The following is a 19,832-nucleotide window of genomic DNA, read 5'->3' on the forward strand; positions in this document are numbered from 1 at the left end:
GCTCTGGATAAGAGCGTCTGCTAAATGACTTAAATGTAAAAAAAAATGTAAATGTATGTAAGAATGCTGTTCATTGACTATAGCTCAGCATTCAACACCATAGTACCCTCTAAGCTCATCATTAAGCTTGAGGCCCTGGGTTTCAACCCCACCCTGTGCAATTGGGTCCTGGACTTCCTGATGGGCCGCCCCCAGTGGTGAAGGTAGGAAACAACATCTACACTTTGCTGATCCTCAACTCTGGGGCCCCACAAGGGTGTGTGCTCAGCCCTCTCCTGTACTCCCTGTTCATCCATGCACGCCTCCAACTCAATCATCAAGTTTGCAGACGACAACAGTAGTAGGCTTGATTACCAACAATGAGACAGCCTACAGGGAGGAGCTGAGGGCTCTCGGAGTGTGGTGTCAGGAAAATAACCTCTCACTCAACAAAACAAAAAGGAGATGATTGTGGACTCTAGGAAACAGCAGAGGGAGCACCCTCCTATCCACATCGGCGAGATAGCAGTGGAGTGGAGAAGGTGGAAAGTTAAGTTCCTCAGCGTACACATCACGGACAAACTGGAGGCTGAAGAAATGTGGCTTGTCACCTACAACCGTCAAACTTTTACAGATGCACAATTGAGAGCATCCTGTCGGGATGTATCACCGCCTGGTACGGCAACTGCACCGCCCACAACCGTAGGGCTCTCCAGAGGGTGGTGCGGTCTGCACAACACATCACCGGGGGTAAACTATCTGCCCTCCAGGACACCTACAGCACCCGATGTCACAGGAAGGCCAAAAAGATCATCAAGTGCAACAATCACCCGAGCCACTGCCTATTCACCACACTAACAGCCATAAGAAGAGGTCAGTACAGGTGCATCCAAGCTGGGACTAAGAGACGCAAAAACATCCATCTCAAGGCCATCAGACTGTTAAACAGCCATCACTAGCACAGAGAGCCTGCTACCTACATACAGACTTCAAATCATTGGCCACTTGAATAATGTTTACATATGTTGCATTACTAATCTCATATGTATATACTGCATAATATACAGTATTGCATCTTAGCCTATGACGCTTTGTCATTGCTCATCCATATTTTATATATTCGTATTATTTTCCTTTACTTAGATTTGTGTGTAAAGTGAGTTTTATACTGGATATTCAGATATCTCGTCAATAGCCATTGAACCAAGCATGCCATGACAATGAAAATTGTATATTCTGAATCAGTAGAGGTTTGAAAACATTTTTATAACTGCTAGTAGTTAGCACAAAAAAATTGTGTGGATTGCTCTCCATTCTTAGGTATGTTGTGGAATTGTTAGATATTACTTGTTAGATATTGCTGCACTGTCTGAACTAGAAGCACAAGCATTTCACTACACTAGCAATAACATCTGCTAACCATGTGTATGTGACCAATAAAATGTGATTTGATTTGATTTGATCTAGATGGCAAAACCCCTTCCCAATATCTCTCTGTCTGCAAGTCTATGTATCACAATCTACTGCTAAAAAAACTGTACTCACAAGACCTCAGGAAATGCGTTGAATCTAAGGTCTTTCGTTGGCGTGACCCTCGCAAGGGCTCCAAGTCTAAGTCGTCTCAGCTCCAAGTCTAAGTCGTCTTGAGTATCTTCATCCTCACTTTCCTCCTCCGTCTTTATTTTCTGGAACAAAGTCCTTATCCTTTGCGGTGTTGTCACTGTCACAATCGTCTAATGAATTAACGGACCAAGGCGCAGCGTACGTAGAGTTCCACATGTTAATTAAATGAAACTCACAAAAAAATAAAGAGTAACGAAATGTTGCGCTCACAGGCATCAACACAAAAACAAGATCCCACAAAAGCCAGTGGGGAAATGGCTGCCTAAATATGATCCCCAATCAGAGACAATGATAAACAGCTGCCTCTGATTGGGAACCATACCAGGCCAACATAGATATAAACACACTAGATCACCCACCCTAGTCACATCCCGACCTAACCAAAATAGAGAATAAAAGGCTCTCTATGGTCAGGGCGTGACAGTCACTGTTAAAATTCAGGAGCCTTTCTGTTCTTGCCCTTGCCTCTAGTCTGTTTCTGGGGCTGGGTTGAGCTGGGGCTGGGGCCTGTGCTAGACTCCCAGTCATTCTGAGTAGCATTGTTAGGATGGTTGTAAACCTCCATGTTCTGGGTGTGAAGGTACAGCAATGCATTGAAATAGAACAGAGGCATAAAACAATGGGTCAATGTAGCATGATGTTTTAAATCTGAAGACAATGTTTGATTTGGTTGGGTACACCCATGGCCTCGGAGTCGCTACCCTGTTTGCTCAACTTCTGGGCATTGGTTGCCATTAACTGCCTAGACAACCTTACGGAGCACCTCTTCTTTATCACAGTAAGCCTAGACAACGTCACTGAGCAACTCTTCTTGGTGAGAGGCAGCCTCAACAACCTGTGCAACTCTCTGTCACAGGCATACAACCCTACTGCATACTTGAGAGAGAGAGAGTGTGTGTGTGTGTGTGAGTCGGACAGTGGATAGATAATTTGTACATTTCACAACATAATTGTGCAATGCAGATTGGATAATAAGCTTCCCAACTAGCACAGTGGATCTGGGCCGATTCCGGGTGAGAGTCGGGGCACTCGGCTGAGAGTCAGACTCGGCCGATGTCATGTGGCATTAGGCAGTATTACTTATGGCTAGGATGCGGGGATTGAGCTCGGCTGATTCCGGTGTGAGTTATCTGGTCCAAATGTATTACTTGGGGCTCGGACCGATTCCCTTGAGAGTTATCTGGCCCAAAAGTATTACTTGGGGCTCGGACCGATTCCCTTGAGAGTTATCTGGCCCAAAAGTATTACTTGGGGCTCGGACCGATTCCCTTGAGAGTTATCTGGCCCAAATGTATTACTTGGGGCTCGGACCGATTCCCTTGAGAGTTATCTGGCCCAAATGTATTACTTGGGGCTCAGACCGATTCCCTTGAGAGTTATCTGGCCCAAATGTATTACTTGGGGCTCAGACCGATTCCCTTGAGAGTTATCTGGCCCAAAAGTATTACTTGGATCTCAAGCTGATTGGGGCTACTCTCTGGCAAATGATTACATGGGCTGCTTTATCTAGTTAACACTTCGTTATTTCAATTTTTCCATATTTTCTCATTGTTTCTGTGATCAAAAAATACAATAAACATTTAAATTAAATTCTTTAAGAGTCTTGTTTAAGTTGTATTTTAGTATTTTGATACTTTGTGCATTGATAAGCATTAAAAACTTTGTGGATGGAGCCTCCCGAGTGGTGCAGCAGTCTAAGACACTACATGTTGCTACATACAGTATGCTAGTTCGATACTCGTGCCGGCCACGCCTGGGAGACCCATGAGTCGACGCACAATTGGCCCAGCGCCGTCCGAGTTAGGGGATGGTTTGACCGGCTGGGATGTCCTTGTCCCATTGCGCTGTAGTGACTCCTGTGGCGGGCCAGGCGCATGCACACCAGTTGTACGGTGTTTCCTCCGACATAATTTTGTTGTTGTTGGTGGATGGGTATAATTTGTATGCATAATTCTGGGGCCGATTCTGGCCAGTCATTCATTTTGATTCCAGGCCGAGTCCAACGCCCGATTCCGGCTCGATTCAATCAGTTCCGGCCCCCTGGAAGAGGGCCGCTTCTGGGCCGATTCCTCATTGCTTGCTGGGTTGCTTACTAACTATGGCTACTGGCTAGTTCACATCACTCATCTTTGGCAGGTGACCTGAGGGAAAATGTATGTAGTTAGCATACCTCCATGTGGAAGCAAGGGGCACTGACTGATTTGCATCGCCTGATTGATTCACAATCGATAAATCGAGTAACGTTATCAGTCGTAAAAACTGAAACATTTAGACTTATAGCTAACAAACCTAGCAAACTGGGTTTTTATGGCATAACAAAAATGTTTATACTTACACACTTGCTACAGCAGGTTTTTGTTGGAAGTGTCCAGTGTTATCATTCCCAAGTTGACTCGCGCCTATCAGCTAACTCCTGGTTCGATTCCGCACGCTCGTGACAAATATGGTTAAATTACAATGGATTGAATACAGAGCCACAGTCACATAATTTACAAATTAGTTACCGATTATGCCTTCTTTCAAGTCTCATTTGCTGCCGACAGCAACTTTGATTAGGCCCTTATCTATGGATTTCACATGATTGGGCAGGATATAAGCCCACCCACTGCGGAGCCAGGCCCAGCCAATCAGAATTAGATATCCCCATAAAAGGGCTTTATTACAGACAGAAGTACCCCCCCCCCCCCCTCAAACAATCCCGCAGGTGAAGAAGCCAGGTGTGAAGATCCTGGGCTGGTGTGGTTACACGTGGTCTGCGGTTGTGAGACCAGTTGGATGTACTGCCAAATTCTCTAAAATTATGTTGGTGGTAGAGAAATTAACATGAAATTATCTGGAAACAGCTCTGTTTGACATTCCTGCAATCAGCATGCCAATTGCACACTGCCTCAAATCTTGAGACATCTGTGGCATTGTGTTGTGTGACAAAACAGCACATTTTAGTGGCCTTTTATTGCCCCCAGCACAAGCTGCACCTGTGTAATGATCATGCAGTTTAACCAGCTTCTTGATATGTCACACCTGTCTGGTGGATGGATTATCTTGGCAAAGGAGAAATAATCACTAACAGGGATGTAAACAAAATTGTGCACATGGAACATTTCTGGGATCTTTTATGTCAGCTCATGAAACCAACACCTCACATTTTTGTTCAGTAATATATTACCTCGCTGCATGGCTGTGACACACATTTCTGCCACAGGTGGCGCCCAAAGTACTGAAGTGAATAGAACCAGAGCTTGGTCAGACGGCGCATCACTTATCTTTAATTTAACACCTGCAGTTGTTAGTAGAATACGGTTTGTTTACTGTGTAAGACAATGGCAAAATGAGAACGGAAAATTTGTAGAATTATGTAAATATTTTTTATTTTGCCTGTTAATATAGCTAACACTGCTGGTCGTTAAAAATAGCAGCACAATACAGTACTTCTAAAAAAAGGTATAATGCAGTTTTCTAATCTTGAAACAATAGTTTCTCCATTAATACAAATGTACACAAATGGTGAATTGAAGTGTGTTCCCTTTCATTTGACTAACAACAGTTGGTTCATTAAACACAACTCATCTCAAGAAGCAGTGTCTAATGCCAGACAAAACAAATGATGGCACGCTTGTCAACTTTCACAAGGTTGGGTTATGGGAATATGCCTATGATTAGATTGAGCAGTTCATTTCAGTCAATATAAAAGTGCATGCACTATGCCTGTTTCTGTTACAGGAATCACGGACGCAAGCAGAATCTTTGATCTGAAAGACATTGGTTGTCTTTGTAAAATTTTCTAAGCCATCAAACAGGGAAACACAATTGTTAAGAATCAATTAGTTAGGGATCATCAAAAAAATTAAGGGCAGCTTCATTATTCAAAAGTAAAACAGATGAATCTATTCAAAACCTTAAACAGAAGCGCACTGCAAATCTCAACAGGAGAAGAACAAACAAAATACAATCATACAGCAGAGGGGCACAAAGGGAGTAAATAAAACGACAAATGCACCTATTTCCATCTGGACTGTACATCCACAAACAATGCAGCGTTAACACATCACGGACAACTATAACCGACAACCACCGTATTTCAAATTCATCCTGCGTTAACATATCACAATCCATGATATAAAATGCAGACTACATTAACACCACATGCTACGGTTAAATATGCATTTTAAAGAAGAGGTCTGATAACAGTTAAGTTATAATAAGGAGTTGTATGAAATAATAAATCCATACACTAGGCACAATCTGTAGAGGAACTACCGGTAATAGGAGTTTAAAAAAGTCTAAGTAAACATGTCAGAAAACAAAAAAGTTATAAATCTTATTAAAATAATAAGACACATTAAAAGTTGTCTAAGATGATCTCATAGTTACAGTTGAAACACAGACTACACATCCCAGGACCAATGCGGAATGCATTTTTATCTGAACGTTCTGTAACGTTGCACCCTCCTGAAAGGACCACTGATCTGAAGTCAGGTGATCAAACCGAACTAAAGGTTGCTTCTGGGTCGCTTGGCAATTTCAGGGTGGGTCTCGATGATACTGGGTCTCTGCAGTGCCCATTGGTCAACGTTGTGTTTCTGGCCCTCAGGCTCCTCGGTCTCTGATCCGCTGCTGGAGCTGCCACTGCTGCTACTGCTGGAATGGTCACTGCCAGTGAAGTCATAGCAGTCCTTCTCCTTCCCTCTCCCCTTCCCCCTCCTCTTCCTCTCTACTGCCTCAGGGTTGACCTGCAGGGCCGGCTCGGGCACCGCTGGTGGGGGTCCCATCTGCATGTCCTGCCAGGGCTCTAGGATGGGGGTGAAGACATGGAGGGTCTGCTGCTGGAGCTGGTCAGTGGGGTCATTCACAGTGCTGTGCACCTTGGGCTTGGTCTTCAGGACCTTATCAAAGTTCTTGGATTTTGAGGTCACCACAAACCAGTCCTAAGAAAACACAGGACAAAGGAAATTAGTATAGTATGCCACCAAAAAGCACTATACCATGCATTTTTGCAGTACTTTATTCATATGGCAAAACAGTATACATTAATATAATACAGTAGGTCATCATGGTGGTTAAAAGTCTAAAACAAATACATTTCTGACCTGGGAGTGGACAGAGTTGATGTGGTACTTCACCCCACTCTCTGAGTTGAACTCTTTCTTACAGATCAGGCATTTGTATTTCCCTGCTTCAAAGTCCCCCTGCATAATGAGAAAAAAGATTCGGTTGAATTAGATGCTTAATAATGGATTAAATTCCTGTGCATACATCAGATTTTTATGCTGAAGAATTGACTCAGTTTCAGCTGAATAACTTTCCCTGTCTTCTGGATACGTTGCAGTACTTGGAAGTGAAAGACAGCAGAGCAGTGAGAGTAAATCTATTCCATACCCTTCCACAGAGCCCAAGGTGAGCCTTCAGTCCAGACACACTGGTGTAGACCGAGCCGCAGCCCTGAGGGAAATCAGAAAGTTTCCTAGTCACATTATAACACAAGTATAGTACAGTGAGCAACATCTCAACTATACGCAACATGGGATAAAAGATCATTTTAAAAATGATAGGTCGTACCACGTTTGGGCACTGCACTTTTTTTTGCAGCTTCACTTCGTTTTTCCACTTCCGAAGGACCTCCTGACTGAAGGCAGGCAGCCCTGGGCGGGCATATCTCAGCTGTGGAACCCAACAGAAAAATAATGGTTAATCTGGAGGTCAATGTATACACAGGAATAGATACAGTAAATGAGCACAGATGTAGGACCATCTTAGTGTTGAAGTGTCCTCACCTTGTTATCGTCTGGGACAAGGTCTCCAATGACCTTCCTCTTGGGCCACTCCTTGGCCAGCTCGTCGTTAGCAATCTCCTGTAGGTGGAAAAAGGCCACCTGGGCTGACATGCGTTTGACCCGGCCGCTGGGTGTCCTCTCAAGGTTGGGCTCTCTCTGGGCCTTCACCTCCTCCTCCTCTGCATTCTGAGGCACCTGTGGGGGAGAGGGAGACAGCTGTCTATCATCGCCCATTCAAGAGAAGCTCAAATAATTTAGAGGAGAAATTAGCTATAAAAAAGAGACCAAGGAATGGGGTGCTCTGGGAAATTGAGTGGGTGGATATACAGAGAAATATTTGTGACATTGAAGTTGCCAGAATGTAACTGCTACTGATTGTGACCACAATGGCATGTTGTGCGATGGAATGTCACCCAGTGAATTGTAACCTTAAAAGACTGTCTTATTAGTTAGTGGACAAGTGTATAGTGTAAAACAGGATTCCCCAACGGGTAGCTCCCAGGACGAATTTGGCACACGGGTGGTTTTATTTGACCCCACCAAGTTCTGGATTGTTGGACATAAAAACACAGTAAAAACACAAGGAAATCAGCTCCAATTGATTATAATTTTGGAAATCTGTTCCCAAGTATTCCCACGCAAAATAGAGAGATGTGATCATATACAAATGTAAGCAAGGTATAAAATTATTGTTTTCTTCTAATATTATATCTGTTTCTGATTATTGTGGTCAATTTGTGGTCTATAAATTATTTGTCATTTTGTTTCCCCCCCACCCCTGAATCTAGTTGAAGATCCCTGCTGTAAAGGCAGTGCAATATAGCGAACTCACTGGTGCGTGCTCCGACTTGAGGTGGTACTCCAGGCCTGCCTTGGACTTGTAGACCTTGCCACAGTGTTGGCAGTTGAGAAGCAGCTTCTCCAGCTCAGACTCCTCTTTCCCACACTTCTTCATGTGGTACAGGTAACCCATGATGCTGGTGAAACTACCAGTGCAGCCCTGTAATGTAACACAGTCCTTTAGAGTGAAACACATCTATAGTTCCCATGTACCAACGATGTAGACTATGAAATCCCAGACCTACAGCACCAGTCAAAAGTTTGGACACACCTACTCATTCCAGGGTTCTTCTTTATTTTTTACTATTTTCTACTTTGTAGAATAAAAGTGAAGACATCAAAACTATGAAATAACACATATGGAATCATGTGGCAACCAAAAAAGTGTTAAAGAAATTAAAATCTATTTTGTATATTAGATTCTTCAAAGTAGCCACACTTTGCTTTGATGACAGCTTTGCACACACTTGGCATTCTCTCAACCAGCTTCATGAGGAAGTCACCTGGAATGCATTTCAATTAAAACAGGTGTGCCTTGTTAAAAAGTTAACTTAATGCGTGTGCGCCAATCAGTTGTGTTGTGACAAGGTAGGGGTTGTATACAGAAGATAACCCTATTTTGGTAAAAGACCAAGCCCATATTATGGCAAGATCAGCTCAAATAAGCAAAGAGAAATGACAATCTATCATTACTTTAAGAAATAAAGGTCAGTCAATGTGGAAAAGTGCAGTCGCAAAAACCATCAAGAATTATGATGAGACTGGCTCTCACGAGGCCCGCCACAGGAAAGGAAGACCCAGAGTTATTTCTGACGCAGAGGATAAGCTCAGTAGAGTTACCAGCCTCAGAAATTGCAGTCCAAATAAATGCTTCACAGAGTTCAAGTAACAGACACATCTCAACGTCAACTGTTCAGATGATACTGCGTGAATCAGGCCTTCATGGTCGAATTGCTGCGTAGAAACCACCACTAAAGGACACCAATAAGAAGAAGACTTGCTTGGTCCAAGAAACATGAGCAATGGACATTAGACTGGTGGTCTGACAAGTACACATTTTTGATTTTTGGTCTTTGTGAGATGCAGAGTAGGTGAACGTATGATCTCAGCATGTGTGGTTCCCACCGTGAAGCATGGCGAAGGAGGTGTGATGGTGCTTTGCTGATGACACTATCTGTGATTTATTTAGAATTCAAGGCACACTTAACCAGCATGGCTACCACAGCCTTCTGCAGCGATAGGCCATCCCATCTGGTTTGCGTTTAGTGGGACTATCATTTGTTTTTCAACAGGGCAATGACCAAACACACCTCCAGGCTGTGTAATGGCTATTTGACCAATAAGGAGAGTGATGGAGTGCTGCATCAGATGACCTGGCCTCCACAATCACCCGACCTCAACCAAATTGAGATGGTTCGGGATGAGTTGGACCGTAAAGTGAAGGAAAAGTAGCCAACAAGTGCTCAGCATATGTGGGAACTCCTGCAAGATTGTTGGAAAATCATTCCAGTTGAAGCTGGTTGAGAGAATGCCAAGAGAGTGCAAAGCTGTCATCGAGGCAAAGGGTGGCTACTTTGAAGAATCTAAAATGGAAAATATATTTGTTTAACATTTTTTGGGTTACAAAATGATTCCATATGTGTTATTACATAGTTTTGATGTCTTCACTATTATTCTACAATGTAGAACATAGTAAAGATAAAGAAAAAACCTTGAATGAGTAGGTGTGTCCAAACCTTTGACTGGTACTGTATGTCAGAACATTGTTAATGTGAGAGGCAACCAGACTGCTTTGGGAGACAACCAACAATGGTTAATGTGACATCTGTACTGGAATTTCAGATACAGAGGCCATCAAGGAATCATACCTCTTTCGAGCATTTTAATTTGCCCATCCTTTTCAGCACCTTCCTCAATTTTTCCTTCATGGACTGGTCATCCAGGCCATTTATGTCATCTGGTGAGGGCTGGAAAAAACAAGACAGTTAACACCAATGTCAACATGAAACAAACAAAAACCAGCGTCAGATGGGAGAATGGCCTTACCAGGTTATTGTGGTCTGCCATGATGTGGTACTTCATTCCCGTGGAAGACTTCAGTTGTTTCCCGCATTGCTGACACGTGAAGGGATGCTACAAGGAACACATTAGTATTTTTTGAGATTCAGTTGAACCAAGTGCAACATGGGAGGCTGTTATTGTGAGTACGGCACAGACACACACCAATCGGCAGCTCTCCATATGTTTCTTCAGTCCATCCACAGTCTTCCTGCTCACACTTTTACACTTGGGGCACGTGACTCGCCCTTTGCCCAGGATCATCAGCTGCCACCTCTCTTCTTGACTTCCTGTTCCACACAGGAAGTGGAGTGTTTTTGTTATTGTACAAGTGGAATAAGGAACAATACCTACCATTACAATGCAATTACCAAAGTATTACGTAACATTGTTAATACAACATGGTTACTAAAGTAATTACTGTGTTATTACACAGGTATAGGATGAACTAATGTAAAGTGTTGCCAGGGATTGAATCTATGGTGATATTTGATTTTCTAATCCTTTGTCCTCTCACCTGGGGGGTAGACTGGGGGTTCCTTCTTGGTTGTGAAGACTTTAGATTTCTCTTCCTCGGTAGGCTCTGCTGGGTGACTGTGACTGCTCTGGATAGTTACACCTCCAATAGGGTAACTACTCTGGAGATGTCCACATCCAATAGAATGATTGCACGGGACATGCCCACCTCCAAGCAAGTGACCGCTTTGGACATGGCTATGGGCATGTCCACCTCCTATCAAGTGACTGCTGTCAAAATGGCTATGGACATGCCGACCTCCAACCGAGTGACTGCTGTCAAAATGGCTATGGGCATGTCCACCTCCTACCAAGTGACCACTGTCGACATGGCTATGGGCATGTCTACCTCCTACCAAGTGACCGCTGTCGACATGGCTATGGGCATGTCCACCTCCTACCAAGTGACCACCGTCGACATGGCTATGGGCATGTCCACCTCCAACCAATTGACCGCTGTCGACATGGCTATGGGCATGTCCACCTCCAACCGAGTGACTGCTGTAGACATTGCTATGCCCAACTCCCACTGAGTGACCGCTATGGACATGGCTATGAACATGCCCACCTCCAACAGGAACTGGAACTGCATCAAAGGAAACATTCAACATGAACTAAAACTTGAATACCTCTTTATAATAGAAAGGGTCAGAAGACAAGAAAGTGATGGTTGCAACATAACTACCTGACTGTCTCACTTCTTGAGGGAAATTTGTAACAGAACGTGTGCTGTTGTTGTCCATCTCCACTCTCCGCATTTTCTTAATCGCAAAATCGGAGGGCAGGTGTGGTTCTTGACCCCGGCCCTGGGCCCTGCTTGTGTCTGGGGCCTGGTTGGGCCAGCAGTCCTTAGCCACCAGCCTGTGAGGCAGTCTGGCAGAGGTTGGTGGAGGAGGAGGCAGCTCACCGTTGGCTACAGCCAGGCTGGAAGACACCACGGAGCAGCAGGACGTCTCGCTGGTTGAATCCTCCACACCAGAACCCAGAGAGACATTCTGAAGATCCTCATACCTAGACAGTGACACACAGCACCAAACTCACATGACAACAACTACTCTGGTCAGCTTTTGCACAGAGAAAATTGTGCACAAGCACAGACTATTTCCCAGATCAAATGCCCCTATCACCTATACACTTTGAACTTGTGGAGATCTGAGAATATTGGACAGGTAGGAGTCAGTGATGGGAAGGAAAACATACAGCAATGGGCAATTAAAATAAAGGAAACTCACAGTGGGCCCATTGACCTTTTTCTGCCATATGACCTTTTCATCTTTTGGGTCGCCTGCGCATGGGGGTCATCATTCTATAATATTCAAGTACAGAACTGTAAAGAAGAGATCCAGTGTCCTACAGGACCTTAGAAGGTTTATTGCGAACACTGCACTAAGGACCATCATATGTTGATGTAGAAGTGCTTAATGCTAAATCATTTCTAGATCCTCATGATGGTTATTTTAGTTTTCATGTTGAGTACTGGAAAAGTGCAACCATACTTGTAAGAACTCTCATAATGGCCAAGTACAACTGAAAGAAAATACTGTTACTGTGTATATATTCTTACCTTAGGTGGAACAACAATCATGCTCATCACACTCATATCTGGCATCTTCTGGATAGCTGTTGGATTATGGTCACATTTTCATTAGTTCATCTCTTTCCTTACAAAACACTAATGAAGGAGCATTTCCAAGACATTCTGCATGGAATACATAAATGGAGACCAAACATGCAATAATAATGATGATGATTCAAGACATTTGCAACTGGCCAGAGATACATGTGGACATAATGTAATTTATCAATACTCTAACATTTGCTCAGTAAACTGACAAGTTGTCAATCATCTAGTGACAGTTTAGTGACATTTACCTGGTAGTGGAACACCACTTTTTTGTTTAGGCTGGGAAGCCTTCCTCTTCCTTGGCACATATGATGGTGACATGCTTCCTTGTGTGTGATGATGAAGTTGATGATGATCCATGATTGCAGTTGACCTGACCGATCAGTACTGCAACACATAACACAACACCAGGCCTGAATTCTTCTATGACATAGTCCATCAATAGACATCATCACTATCACATACTTGATAAAAGGGTTTTAATATTATTTCGTCTGGGGAACATGTATTCTGTTAGTAATTTGATGTCCACATTAAGAAGAATCACGTGGCATACCAACCCTTATATGAACACAGGATTAGCCCGCGTGTGAATACAAAGGTAGGCCTAATATGAACTCATTGGTTCTGTTTTGTTCAGTGCAGCAGTGTACCTTACTCGAGCAGTGTAGCAGTAGCAATGTTACTAAAGCCACAGCCACCATCATTTTCCACGAATAGCCACACAAAAAAGGGTAACGCTTGCTTTGCAGTGACGTTGCAGCAAATCTACACTCTGGATGCTGATATAATGTAAACCTTCTAACCGTGCACTACACGCGCTCAAACAACTTCGCTATAATTGAATTGTTTGATACATTTAAACGTGACATTGTGAAACGTCTACCCGTACCGCACACTCCTTAGCAAGGTTAGCTGCCATTCCTTCCTGTTTTAGTCCCCCTCTGTCATTTCCCCCCGACAACGATCCGCCTAACCACTCGTTGGATTTGGTTATTTGAATAGAAAGAACATCAAATGGTTATGCTGAAATTTTTAAGAGGATATCTAATAAAAAATAATGCTACGACAAACCCTACAGTATCAATTGTCCATATTGCATACCCTCTTTGAGATTACTTCATTCCCGAAACGCCCTCTTAGTGGAGACAACAAATGAGATTCCCATCTCATTCACTACGACTGTAAAAGGGGCGGTTACTTACAGCCATCCAGTACGAACAGGTTTTGTTGAGCAGAACGCAAAACAGAATCGAGATCAGTTATGTCTTCATATTACCTTACGATGGCTCCGCCTCCTAGTAGTATTCTAACCGTTGCAGACATAGCAGCTGGATGTAGGCAAAAAAATTATGAAAACTAAAATGAGTTTTTTGGTCTTAATTTAAGGTTAGGGTTAGGCATAAGGTTAGCAGTGTGGTCAAGGTTAGGTTTAAAGTTATGGTTAGGTTTAAAATAAAATTTTAAGAAGATAAATTATAGAAATAGGCGGGGTTTATGACTTTCTGGCTTTGGTAACTATTGACCGACCTTATAGGTGAGACTGGTACAGACAGACTTCTGGTGCCTACTGTGCTTTATATTGTGTAAAATGGATTGTCTTGTATATATTAGGGGTTGTTGTATATATTAGATAGATGGGTGGGAGACTCTGTGTAGCTTATCTCAGAGGGGTCAGTCATAGTCAGAATGAAAGTGAAAAAAGAATTGAAACAGCTACACTGTTGCAACACTGATGTTGTATGAAACAGTAAGATAATATATGTATTTTATTGTCTGTTACATGACTAACACATATTTTTTCCCCTGTTCACTCCCCTTACATATCCACAATGGAACGCAGAGGTAATTATTTTAATAGGACACATGCCTATCACTGTTTTAAATAATGTTTAAGTAATGTTAGGCTTATAGCTGTCTGGGCAGTGATCTAAACCAAAACATTGCTACTTTTATTTTTAGGGTCTATACTTGACTTTTCTCTTTTTTTATCCATTACAAAACAGAGGTGCCAAGGTTGATGAGGTACTACACCATCACCACTGGCAAGACTATGGGTTCTCAAATCCAGTTTATGAGACAACTTGGAGGAGGCTTCACTGAAGTGATGTCACCAGAGCAGAGTGATGTCATCATGTCTTTCTGACCCATTGTCTCTCATGCTGGTACTGATATTTAGGCATCACTGCAGCAGATTCCAGGTAGCCAACCCTCAAAGTGTCCTATATTACTGTCTCTTCTATCTGTTCTATCTCCATACCATAGTTGATATAGATAGAACATCAGTGAGCGCGAGAGTGGGGGGACCTGGGGAGTTCTGAGGTACCGAAAAAAACAACCTTTATAACTAAGCATTGCATGCATGTCATCACATTTGCGTAGTGGCATAGAGCAGTAGAACAGAGGCACTTACAGAAGTGCACACATAGAGACCATTTCAGTAGCCTTGCATCCGGGAAAAATGTGGCCTTTTATGAATGCATTTCATGCAATTCTACTTCATTTTACATGACTGGAGATTTTGGCAGAATTTTTTAATACCGCACAAATTATCGAAATGGCAGGCTACTTTGACACTGACAAACTGATAATCTGAGACCAATAAAAATGACCTCGTCTTGAATCCATCAATAGCCTAGGTTTATGTGTGTGGAGACTCATAATATAGGCTACAATATGAGGATTAAATTATAGTCCTAAAAATCCTTACTCACCTAATGATGCACAGTTTACTTGCTGGAGATGGCCGATGCATTCATTCCAAAAGCCTATCTCTATTTTGTAAAACAATATTTTGAATTTGATCAAATATTTTGTTCTCCTACAGTAGACGGATAAGTCTTCTCTTTTCAGCAGGAACAAATGCTTTACAACCTGTGTTTTCCCTCAATTGTATTTTAAATATTGCTAAAGGCCTGTTTTGTCTGCATGCTGTTTTTTTCACTGACAGATTTGCCGCGAGTTCCCGACTGTAGGCTATTCCTTGTTATTGGGCTACAATCCACAGCTAGACTATTTAAAAAAAAAAAAAAGCTATTGACCCTCCGTGGCTAAATTATAGGTCTTCTCATGGTATAGTAGGCTATTCTGAATGATTTCATTTATTTCTGATTAGACAGCAGTAATTCTATAACTTTGTCAAATGTATTTAAATTCATCAGGGGTGCTGCAGTTCCTTCAGAACCCTTCGCGCGGCTATAAGGAAAGAAATGATAAAGTGCAACGCTGGAGAGATGAGAGTTGTAGGTTCCTGTCTATCAGAGCAGAGAGGGAGATAGATCTTAGAAAGGGAATCTCATTATAGTTATGTGAGAGATACTGGCTCGCTTCGCACACAGCCACAGCCACGCGTTGGTCTCAAACATATAGGTTACAATGTTGCGCAAACCATAAACCCGGGCCGGCTCAATCCAAATCAACACTTGAAATATTAGGCCCGGGGTAGCAGATCCGCAGCACTGCTGCACATTCCTGGTAATCTAGTCAGGGTATGATCAATCCATCCAAAATTAATGGGAAAATAGGCAAACAAAATAAAATGGTAATGAGGTGAAGTATATTTTGTTTTCCTTTTGACAGCTGGTAAACCTGTCATTCTGGTAGTACTGCATCACACCTTCAACCCAGACTACACTGTACCTGACAGCAGCAGACTGGTGACCAGAGGTGATGTAATACTCACAGTGGACTGTCTCTTCCATGAGAGTCAGGGACTATTGGAGTGTCATCGCAATGAAGCAGCAGTCAAAGAGATTCTGAAGAAGCTTAATATACATCCTGAGGTATTAATTCATCACCAACATTTTGAATTTCACTCTGCTAATTATGTACTATGAGAGCTAAAGATAATGTTACATTTTTTTTTTTTACAGACTGAATCTGGATCTGTCTGTATGGGTCTGCTCAGGGTATGGAAAAACATTGCAAATGACAAAATACATGAGCAAAATACTGTATTATAGCCTCTCAAGCAACTTTCATGTTGGGATATTTTTTACAAGCAGGGCTTATCTTTATTTTCATGATTTCTTCAGCTTTTGTATTGTTGGTCAAAGTCCTAATCAGAGGTCTACGTGTAGCTAGTAGTTTAGTAAATATACAGTACAACCTCCATACTATTCTGAGGGTTCTGAAGCCAATGTGTTGTTTTCCGATTGTTTTAATTTCCAGATGGTGTCTTCCAGTATCCTTGATTGCACCAGGGCAGACAGGCGTTGTAAGTCCATCATTAATTTAAACTAAATTCTACAACATTGCACTATTTTCAGTAACTTATATACGGTGCATTCAGACAGTTTTCAGACCCCTTGACTTTTTCCAGATTTTGTTACGTTACAGCCTTATTCTAAATTGGATTAAATAATGTTTCACATCAATCTACACACAATACCCCATAATGACAAAGCAACAACAGGTTAAATTAAAAAAACGTACATATCACATTTACATAAGTATTCAGACCCTTTACTCAGTACTTTGTTGAAGCACGTTTGGCAACGATTACAACCGAGAGTCTTCTTGGGTATGACGCTACAAGTTTGGAACACCTGTATTTGGGGAGTTTCTCCCATTTTTCTCTGCAGATCCTCTCAAGCTCTGTCAGGTTGGATGGGGAGTGTTGCTGCACAGCTGTTTTCAGGTCGCTCCAGAGATATTCGATCGGATTCAAGTCCTGACTTTGGCTCGGCCACTCAAGGACATTCAGGGACAAAGACATGACGCTTAGCATTCAGGCCAAATAGTTCAATCTTGGTTTCATCAGACCAGAGAATCTGTTTCTCATGGTCTGAGAGTCTTTAGGTGCCTTTTGGCAAACTCCAAGCGGGCTGTCAAAGGCCTTTTATTGAAGAGTGGCTTCCGTCTGGCCCCTCTACCATAAAGACCTGATTGGTGGAGTGCTGTGAAGATGGTTGTGCTTCTGGAAGGTTCTCCCATCTCCACAGAGGAACTCTGGAGATCATCAGGTTCTTAGTCACCTCCCTGACCAAGGCTCATCTCCCACAATTACTCAGTTTGGCCGGGCAGCCAGCTCTAGGAATAGCCTTGGTGATACCAAACTTATTCCATTTAAGAATGATGGAGGCCACTGTGTTCTTGGGGACCTTCAATGCTGCAGACATTTTTTCGTACCCTTCCCCAGATCTGTGCATTGACACAATCCTGTCTCTGAGCTCTACGGACAATTTCTTCAACCTCATGGCTTGTTTTTTGCTCTGACATGGGCTGTCAACTATGGGACCTTATAGAGACAGGTGTGTACCTTTCCAAATCATGTCCAATCAATTCAATTTACCACAGGTGATCTCCAATCAAGTTGAAGAAACATCTCAAGCTCACCTGAGTTTATATTTGGTAGTGAGTGGAAACGCTAAGCGGATGCTTCACATTTATACATCTGGTGAAATATCTGTCTCATTGTTCTATCTCTGGTATTAGTTTAAGGGCATGATGCTCATGTAATATTCTAGGCCTACTCTGATTGTATATTTTCTATTGTTTCTAGCAAGAAAACAATGAGGATGATTCTGCTTTGGCTGCCCTTCTTTTAAATATTAAAGTCATTGAATTTCAGTTGCTGAATGAGTGTGTCATTGATGAAGCACAAATAGCCGTCATTACACTTTAAGAACATGAATCTGTGTTGGGGTAGGAGTGATGCTGCGTTGTTAACCAAGTGGTGGGTGGTATTTACCAGTTGTGAAGTTGTAAATACCAGTTGGATGCACTCGTTAAGAAACGCAGTTAGGCTAATGGCCAACAAGCTAAGTCAACCATAAACTAAAACTACAGCTATCCATAGCTGTGGGAAGTAGGCAGTACCCCCTGAAAAATCAGAATAAAAAGTATATATATTTAGGAGAACATTTTTTTCTTCACAAAGGTAATGCACTGCCCCCAAACTACACCCCCAAACTACTTCCCTTGGCTTTGCAGCTATCATGCTTGTAACCAAATTATAGTGTTAAAAAAACATGTTATTAGATTGTTTTTAATAAATAGTGTTTTGTTGTTGGATTTAAGTGCTGAACATGCTGTTATCGAGGTCATTTCCTTAGTAGGTGACGTCATAAGTCACCTATGTGGTCCCGTGTGGCTCAGTTGGTAGAGCATGGCGCTTGCAACGCCAGGGTTGTGGGTTCAATTCCCACAGGGGGACCAGGGTTCAATTCCCACGGGGGGACCAGGATGAATATGTATGAACTTTCCAATTTGTAAGTCGCTCTGGATAAGAGCGTCTGCTAAATGACTTAAATGTAAATAAGTCAGCATGTGGGAGAAGTCGGAGCTCATGGATGACAGACGAGGGGTAAAAACCACTTTCCCCATTTGGTTATGAACTCAGCTTTAGATATTTGGTAAGAGCCAGCAGCAGCAACCCCATGTACTCCCTACTCCTCACTCAAACTCCATTTCAGTTATTAGGAACTATAGTGGTGATATTCCAAACCACTTCACGATGGTTTCTACTCAATATTGTCCATTTGACTGTAATATGAATAAGATTTAAATTTCTGTTAGGCCTTTTAAAACGTTGACTAAGCACCTTTTAGTAAGTGGACTAATTAAGCAACAAGGCACGAGGGGATGTGGTACTGTATATTCCCAATATACCACAGCTAAGGGGTGTTCTTACGCACGACGCAATGTGGAGTTCCTGGACACAGCTCTTAGCCATGGTATATTGGCTATATATCACAAAGCCCAGAGGTGCCTTATAGTTATTATAAACTGGTTACCAACGTAATTAGAGTAGTAAAAATAAATGTTTTGTCATACCAGTTGTATATGGTCTAATATACCACAGCTGTCAGCCAATCAGCATTCAGGGCACGAACCACCCAGTTCATAATCTTTGCTGAAATGTGGGCTTTCTATATCCAAAAGTCATTTTCTTGATTTTATGTTATTGTTTTGGTAATAAAACTATACATAGCCAACAATGTGCCACAATGTTTTCATAAGTTATTACATTTCCACAATAGAACAACAACAGTGATTATTTCAACACAATAAATATCTTGGCTACATTATTCCAGTTCTCAGTAATTATTTTCCTTGAAGGGCCACATTAGAATATATTTTTGCCATCGTGGGCCAGAATCATATTACAGGATTATACATAATGTGTATGATTGTGTTGACAGATATATCTACTGTAAGTCACCTCCAGATATGCTACTTATTTTACTTTTTAACACATAAATAAACCACATCCATGTTCTCCTTTTGGTAGGTATTTTCATTATTAAACATGCAATAAACTACACAGAGGGAAAAGTACACTGTGCATTCAGCACCACGGACAGAACTCTTGTTAACAGGTATGCACAAAAACACAAGAAAGAGAGAGAGCTCAACATTACATTTAAACTACTCAATCAGTGTGAGGAGTGAAGTCTCTGATGGGTATTGACTAGAGC

At 42.2% G+C, this 19,832-nt stretch overlaps 1 protein-coding gene across 5 annotated transcripts; it reads right to left on the bottom strand.

The window, feature by feature from the left end:
- Positions 1–4,944: 4,944 nt before the first annotated feature.
- Positions 4,945–13,620, bottom strand: LOC129817434 (zinc finger protein 512-like). Of its 5 annotated transcripts, none has more exons than XM_055872668.1 (15): positions 13,516–13,620; positions 12,660–12,798; positions 12,352–12,407; positions 12,020–12,093; positions 11,473–11,798; positions 10,789–11,373; positions 10,437–10,561; positions 10,260–10,346; positions 10,082–10,180; positions 8,206–8,373; positions 7,374–7,568; positions 7,159–7,260; positions 6,979–7,041; positions 6,690–6,788; positions 4,945–6,527 (listed from the first exon to the last, which is right to left on the bottom strand). In XM_055872668.1, the coding sequence occupies exons 2-15, from the start codon at positions 12,769–12,771 to the stop codon at positions 6,093–6,095; spliced, it is 2,526 nt and encodes an 841-aa protein (XP_055728643.1). In that variant the 5' UTR covers positions 12,772–12,798; positions 13,516–13,620; the 3' UTR covers positions 4,945–6,092. The 5 variants fall into 5 exon arrangements, with proteins under 5 accessions (XP_055728643.1, XP_055728646.1, XP_055728645.1 ...); XM_055872671.1 differs by lacking the exon at positions 13,516–13,620 and adding an exon at positions 13,491–13,515; XM_055872670.1 differs by lacking the exon at positions 13,516–13,620 and adding an exon at positions 13,304–13,509.
- Between the last annotated feature and the right edge of the window lie 6,212 nt (positions 13,621–19,832).

Source organism: Salvelinus fontinalis, chromosome 20 (genome assembly GCF_029448725.1).
Source record: "Salvelinus fontinalis isolate EN_2023a chromosome 20, ASM2944872v1, whole genome shotgun sequence".
Taxonomy (NCBI): Eukaryota; Metazoa; Chordata; class Actinopteri; order Salmoniformes; family Salmonidae; genus Salvelinus; species Salvelinus fontinalis.

What these genes read in the sequence shown, in the direction of transcription:
- LOC129817434 (XM_055872668.1), bottom strand. Translation starts at nt 12,771, where the DNA reads ATGGATCATCATCAACTTCATCATCACACACAAGGAAGCATGTCACCA. An exon ending in TCAAGAAGTGAGACAGTCAG is followed by an intron (nt 11,374 to 11,472) that starts GTAGTTATGTTG and finishes CCTTTGATGCAG; the next exon opens with TTCCAGTTCCTGTTGGAGGT. An exon ending in TCAAGTCGGAGCACGCACCA is followed by an intron (nt 7,569 to 8,205) that starts GTGAGTTCGCTA and finishes TCTCCCCCACAG; the next exon opens with GTGCCTCAGAATGCAGAGGA.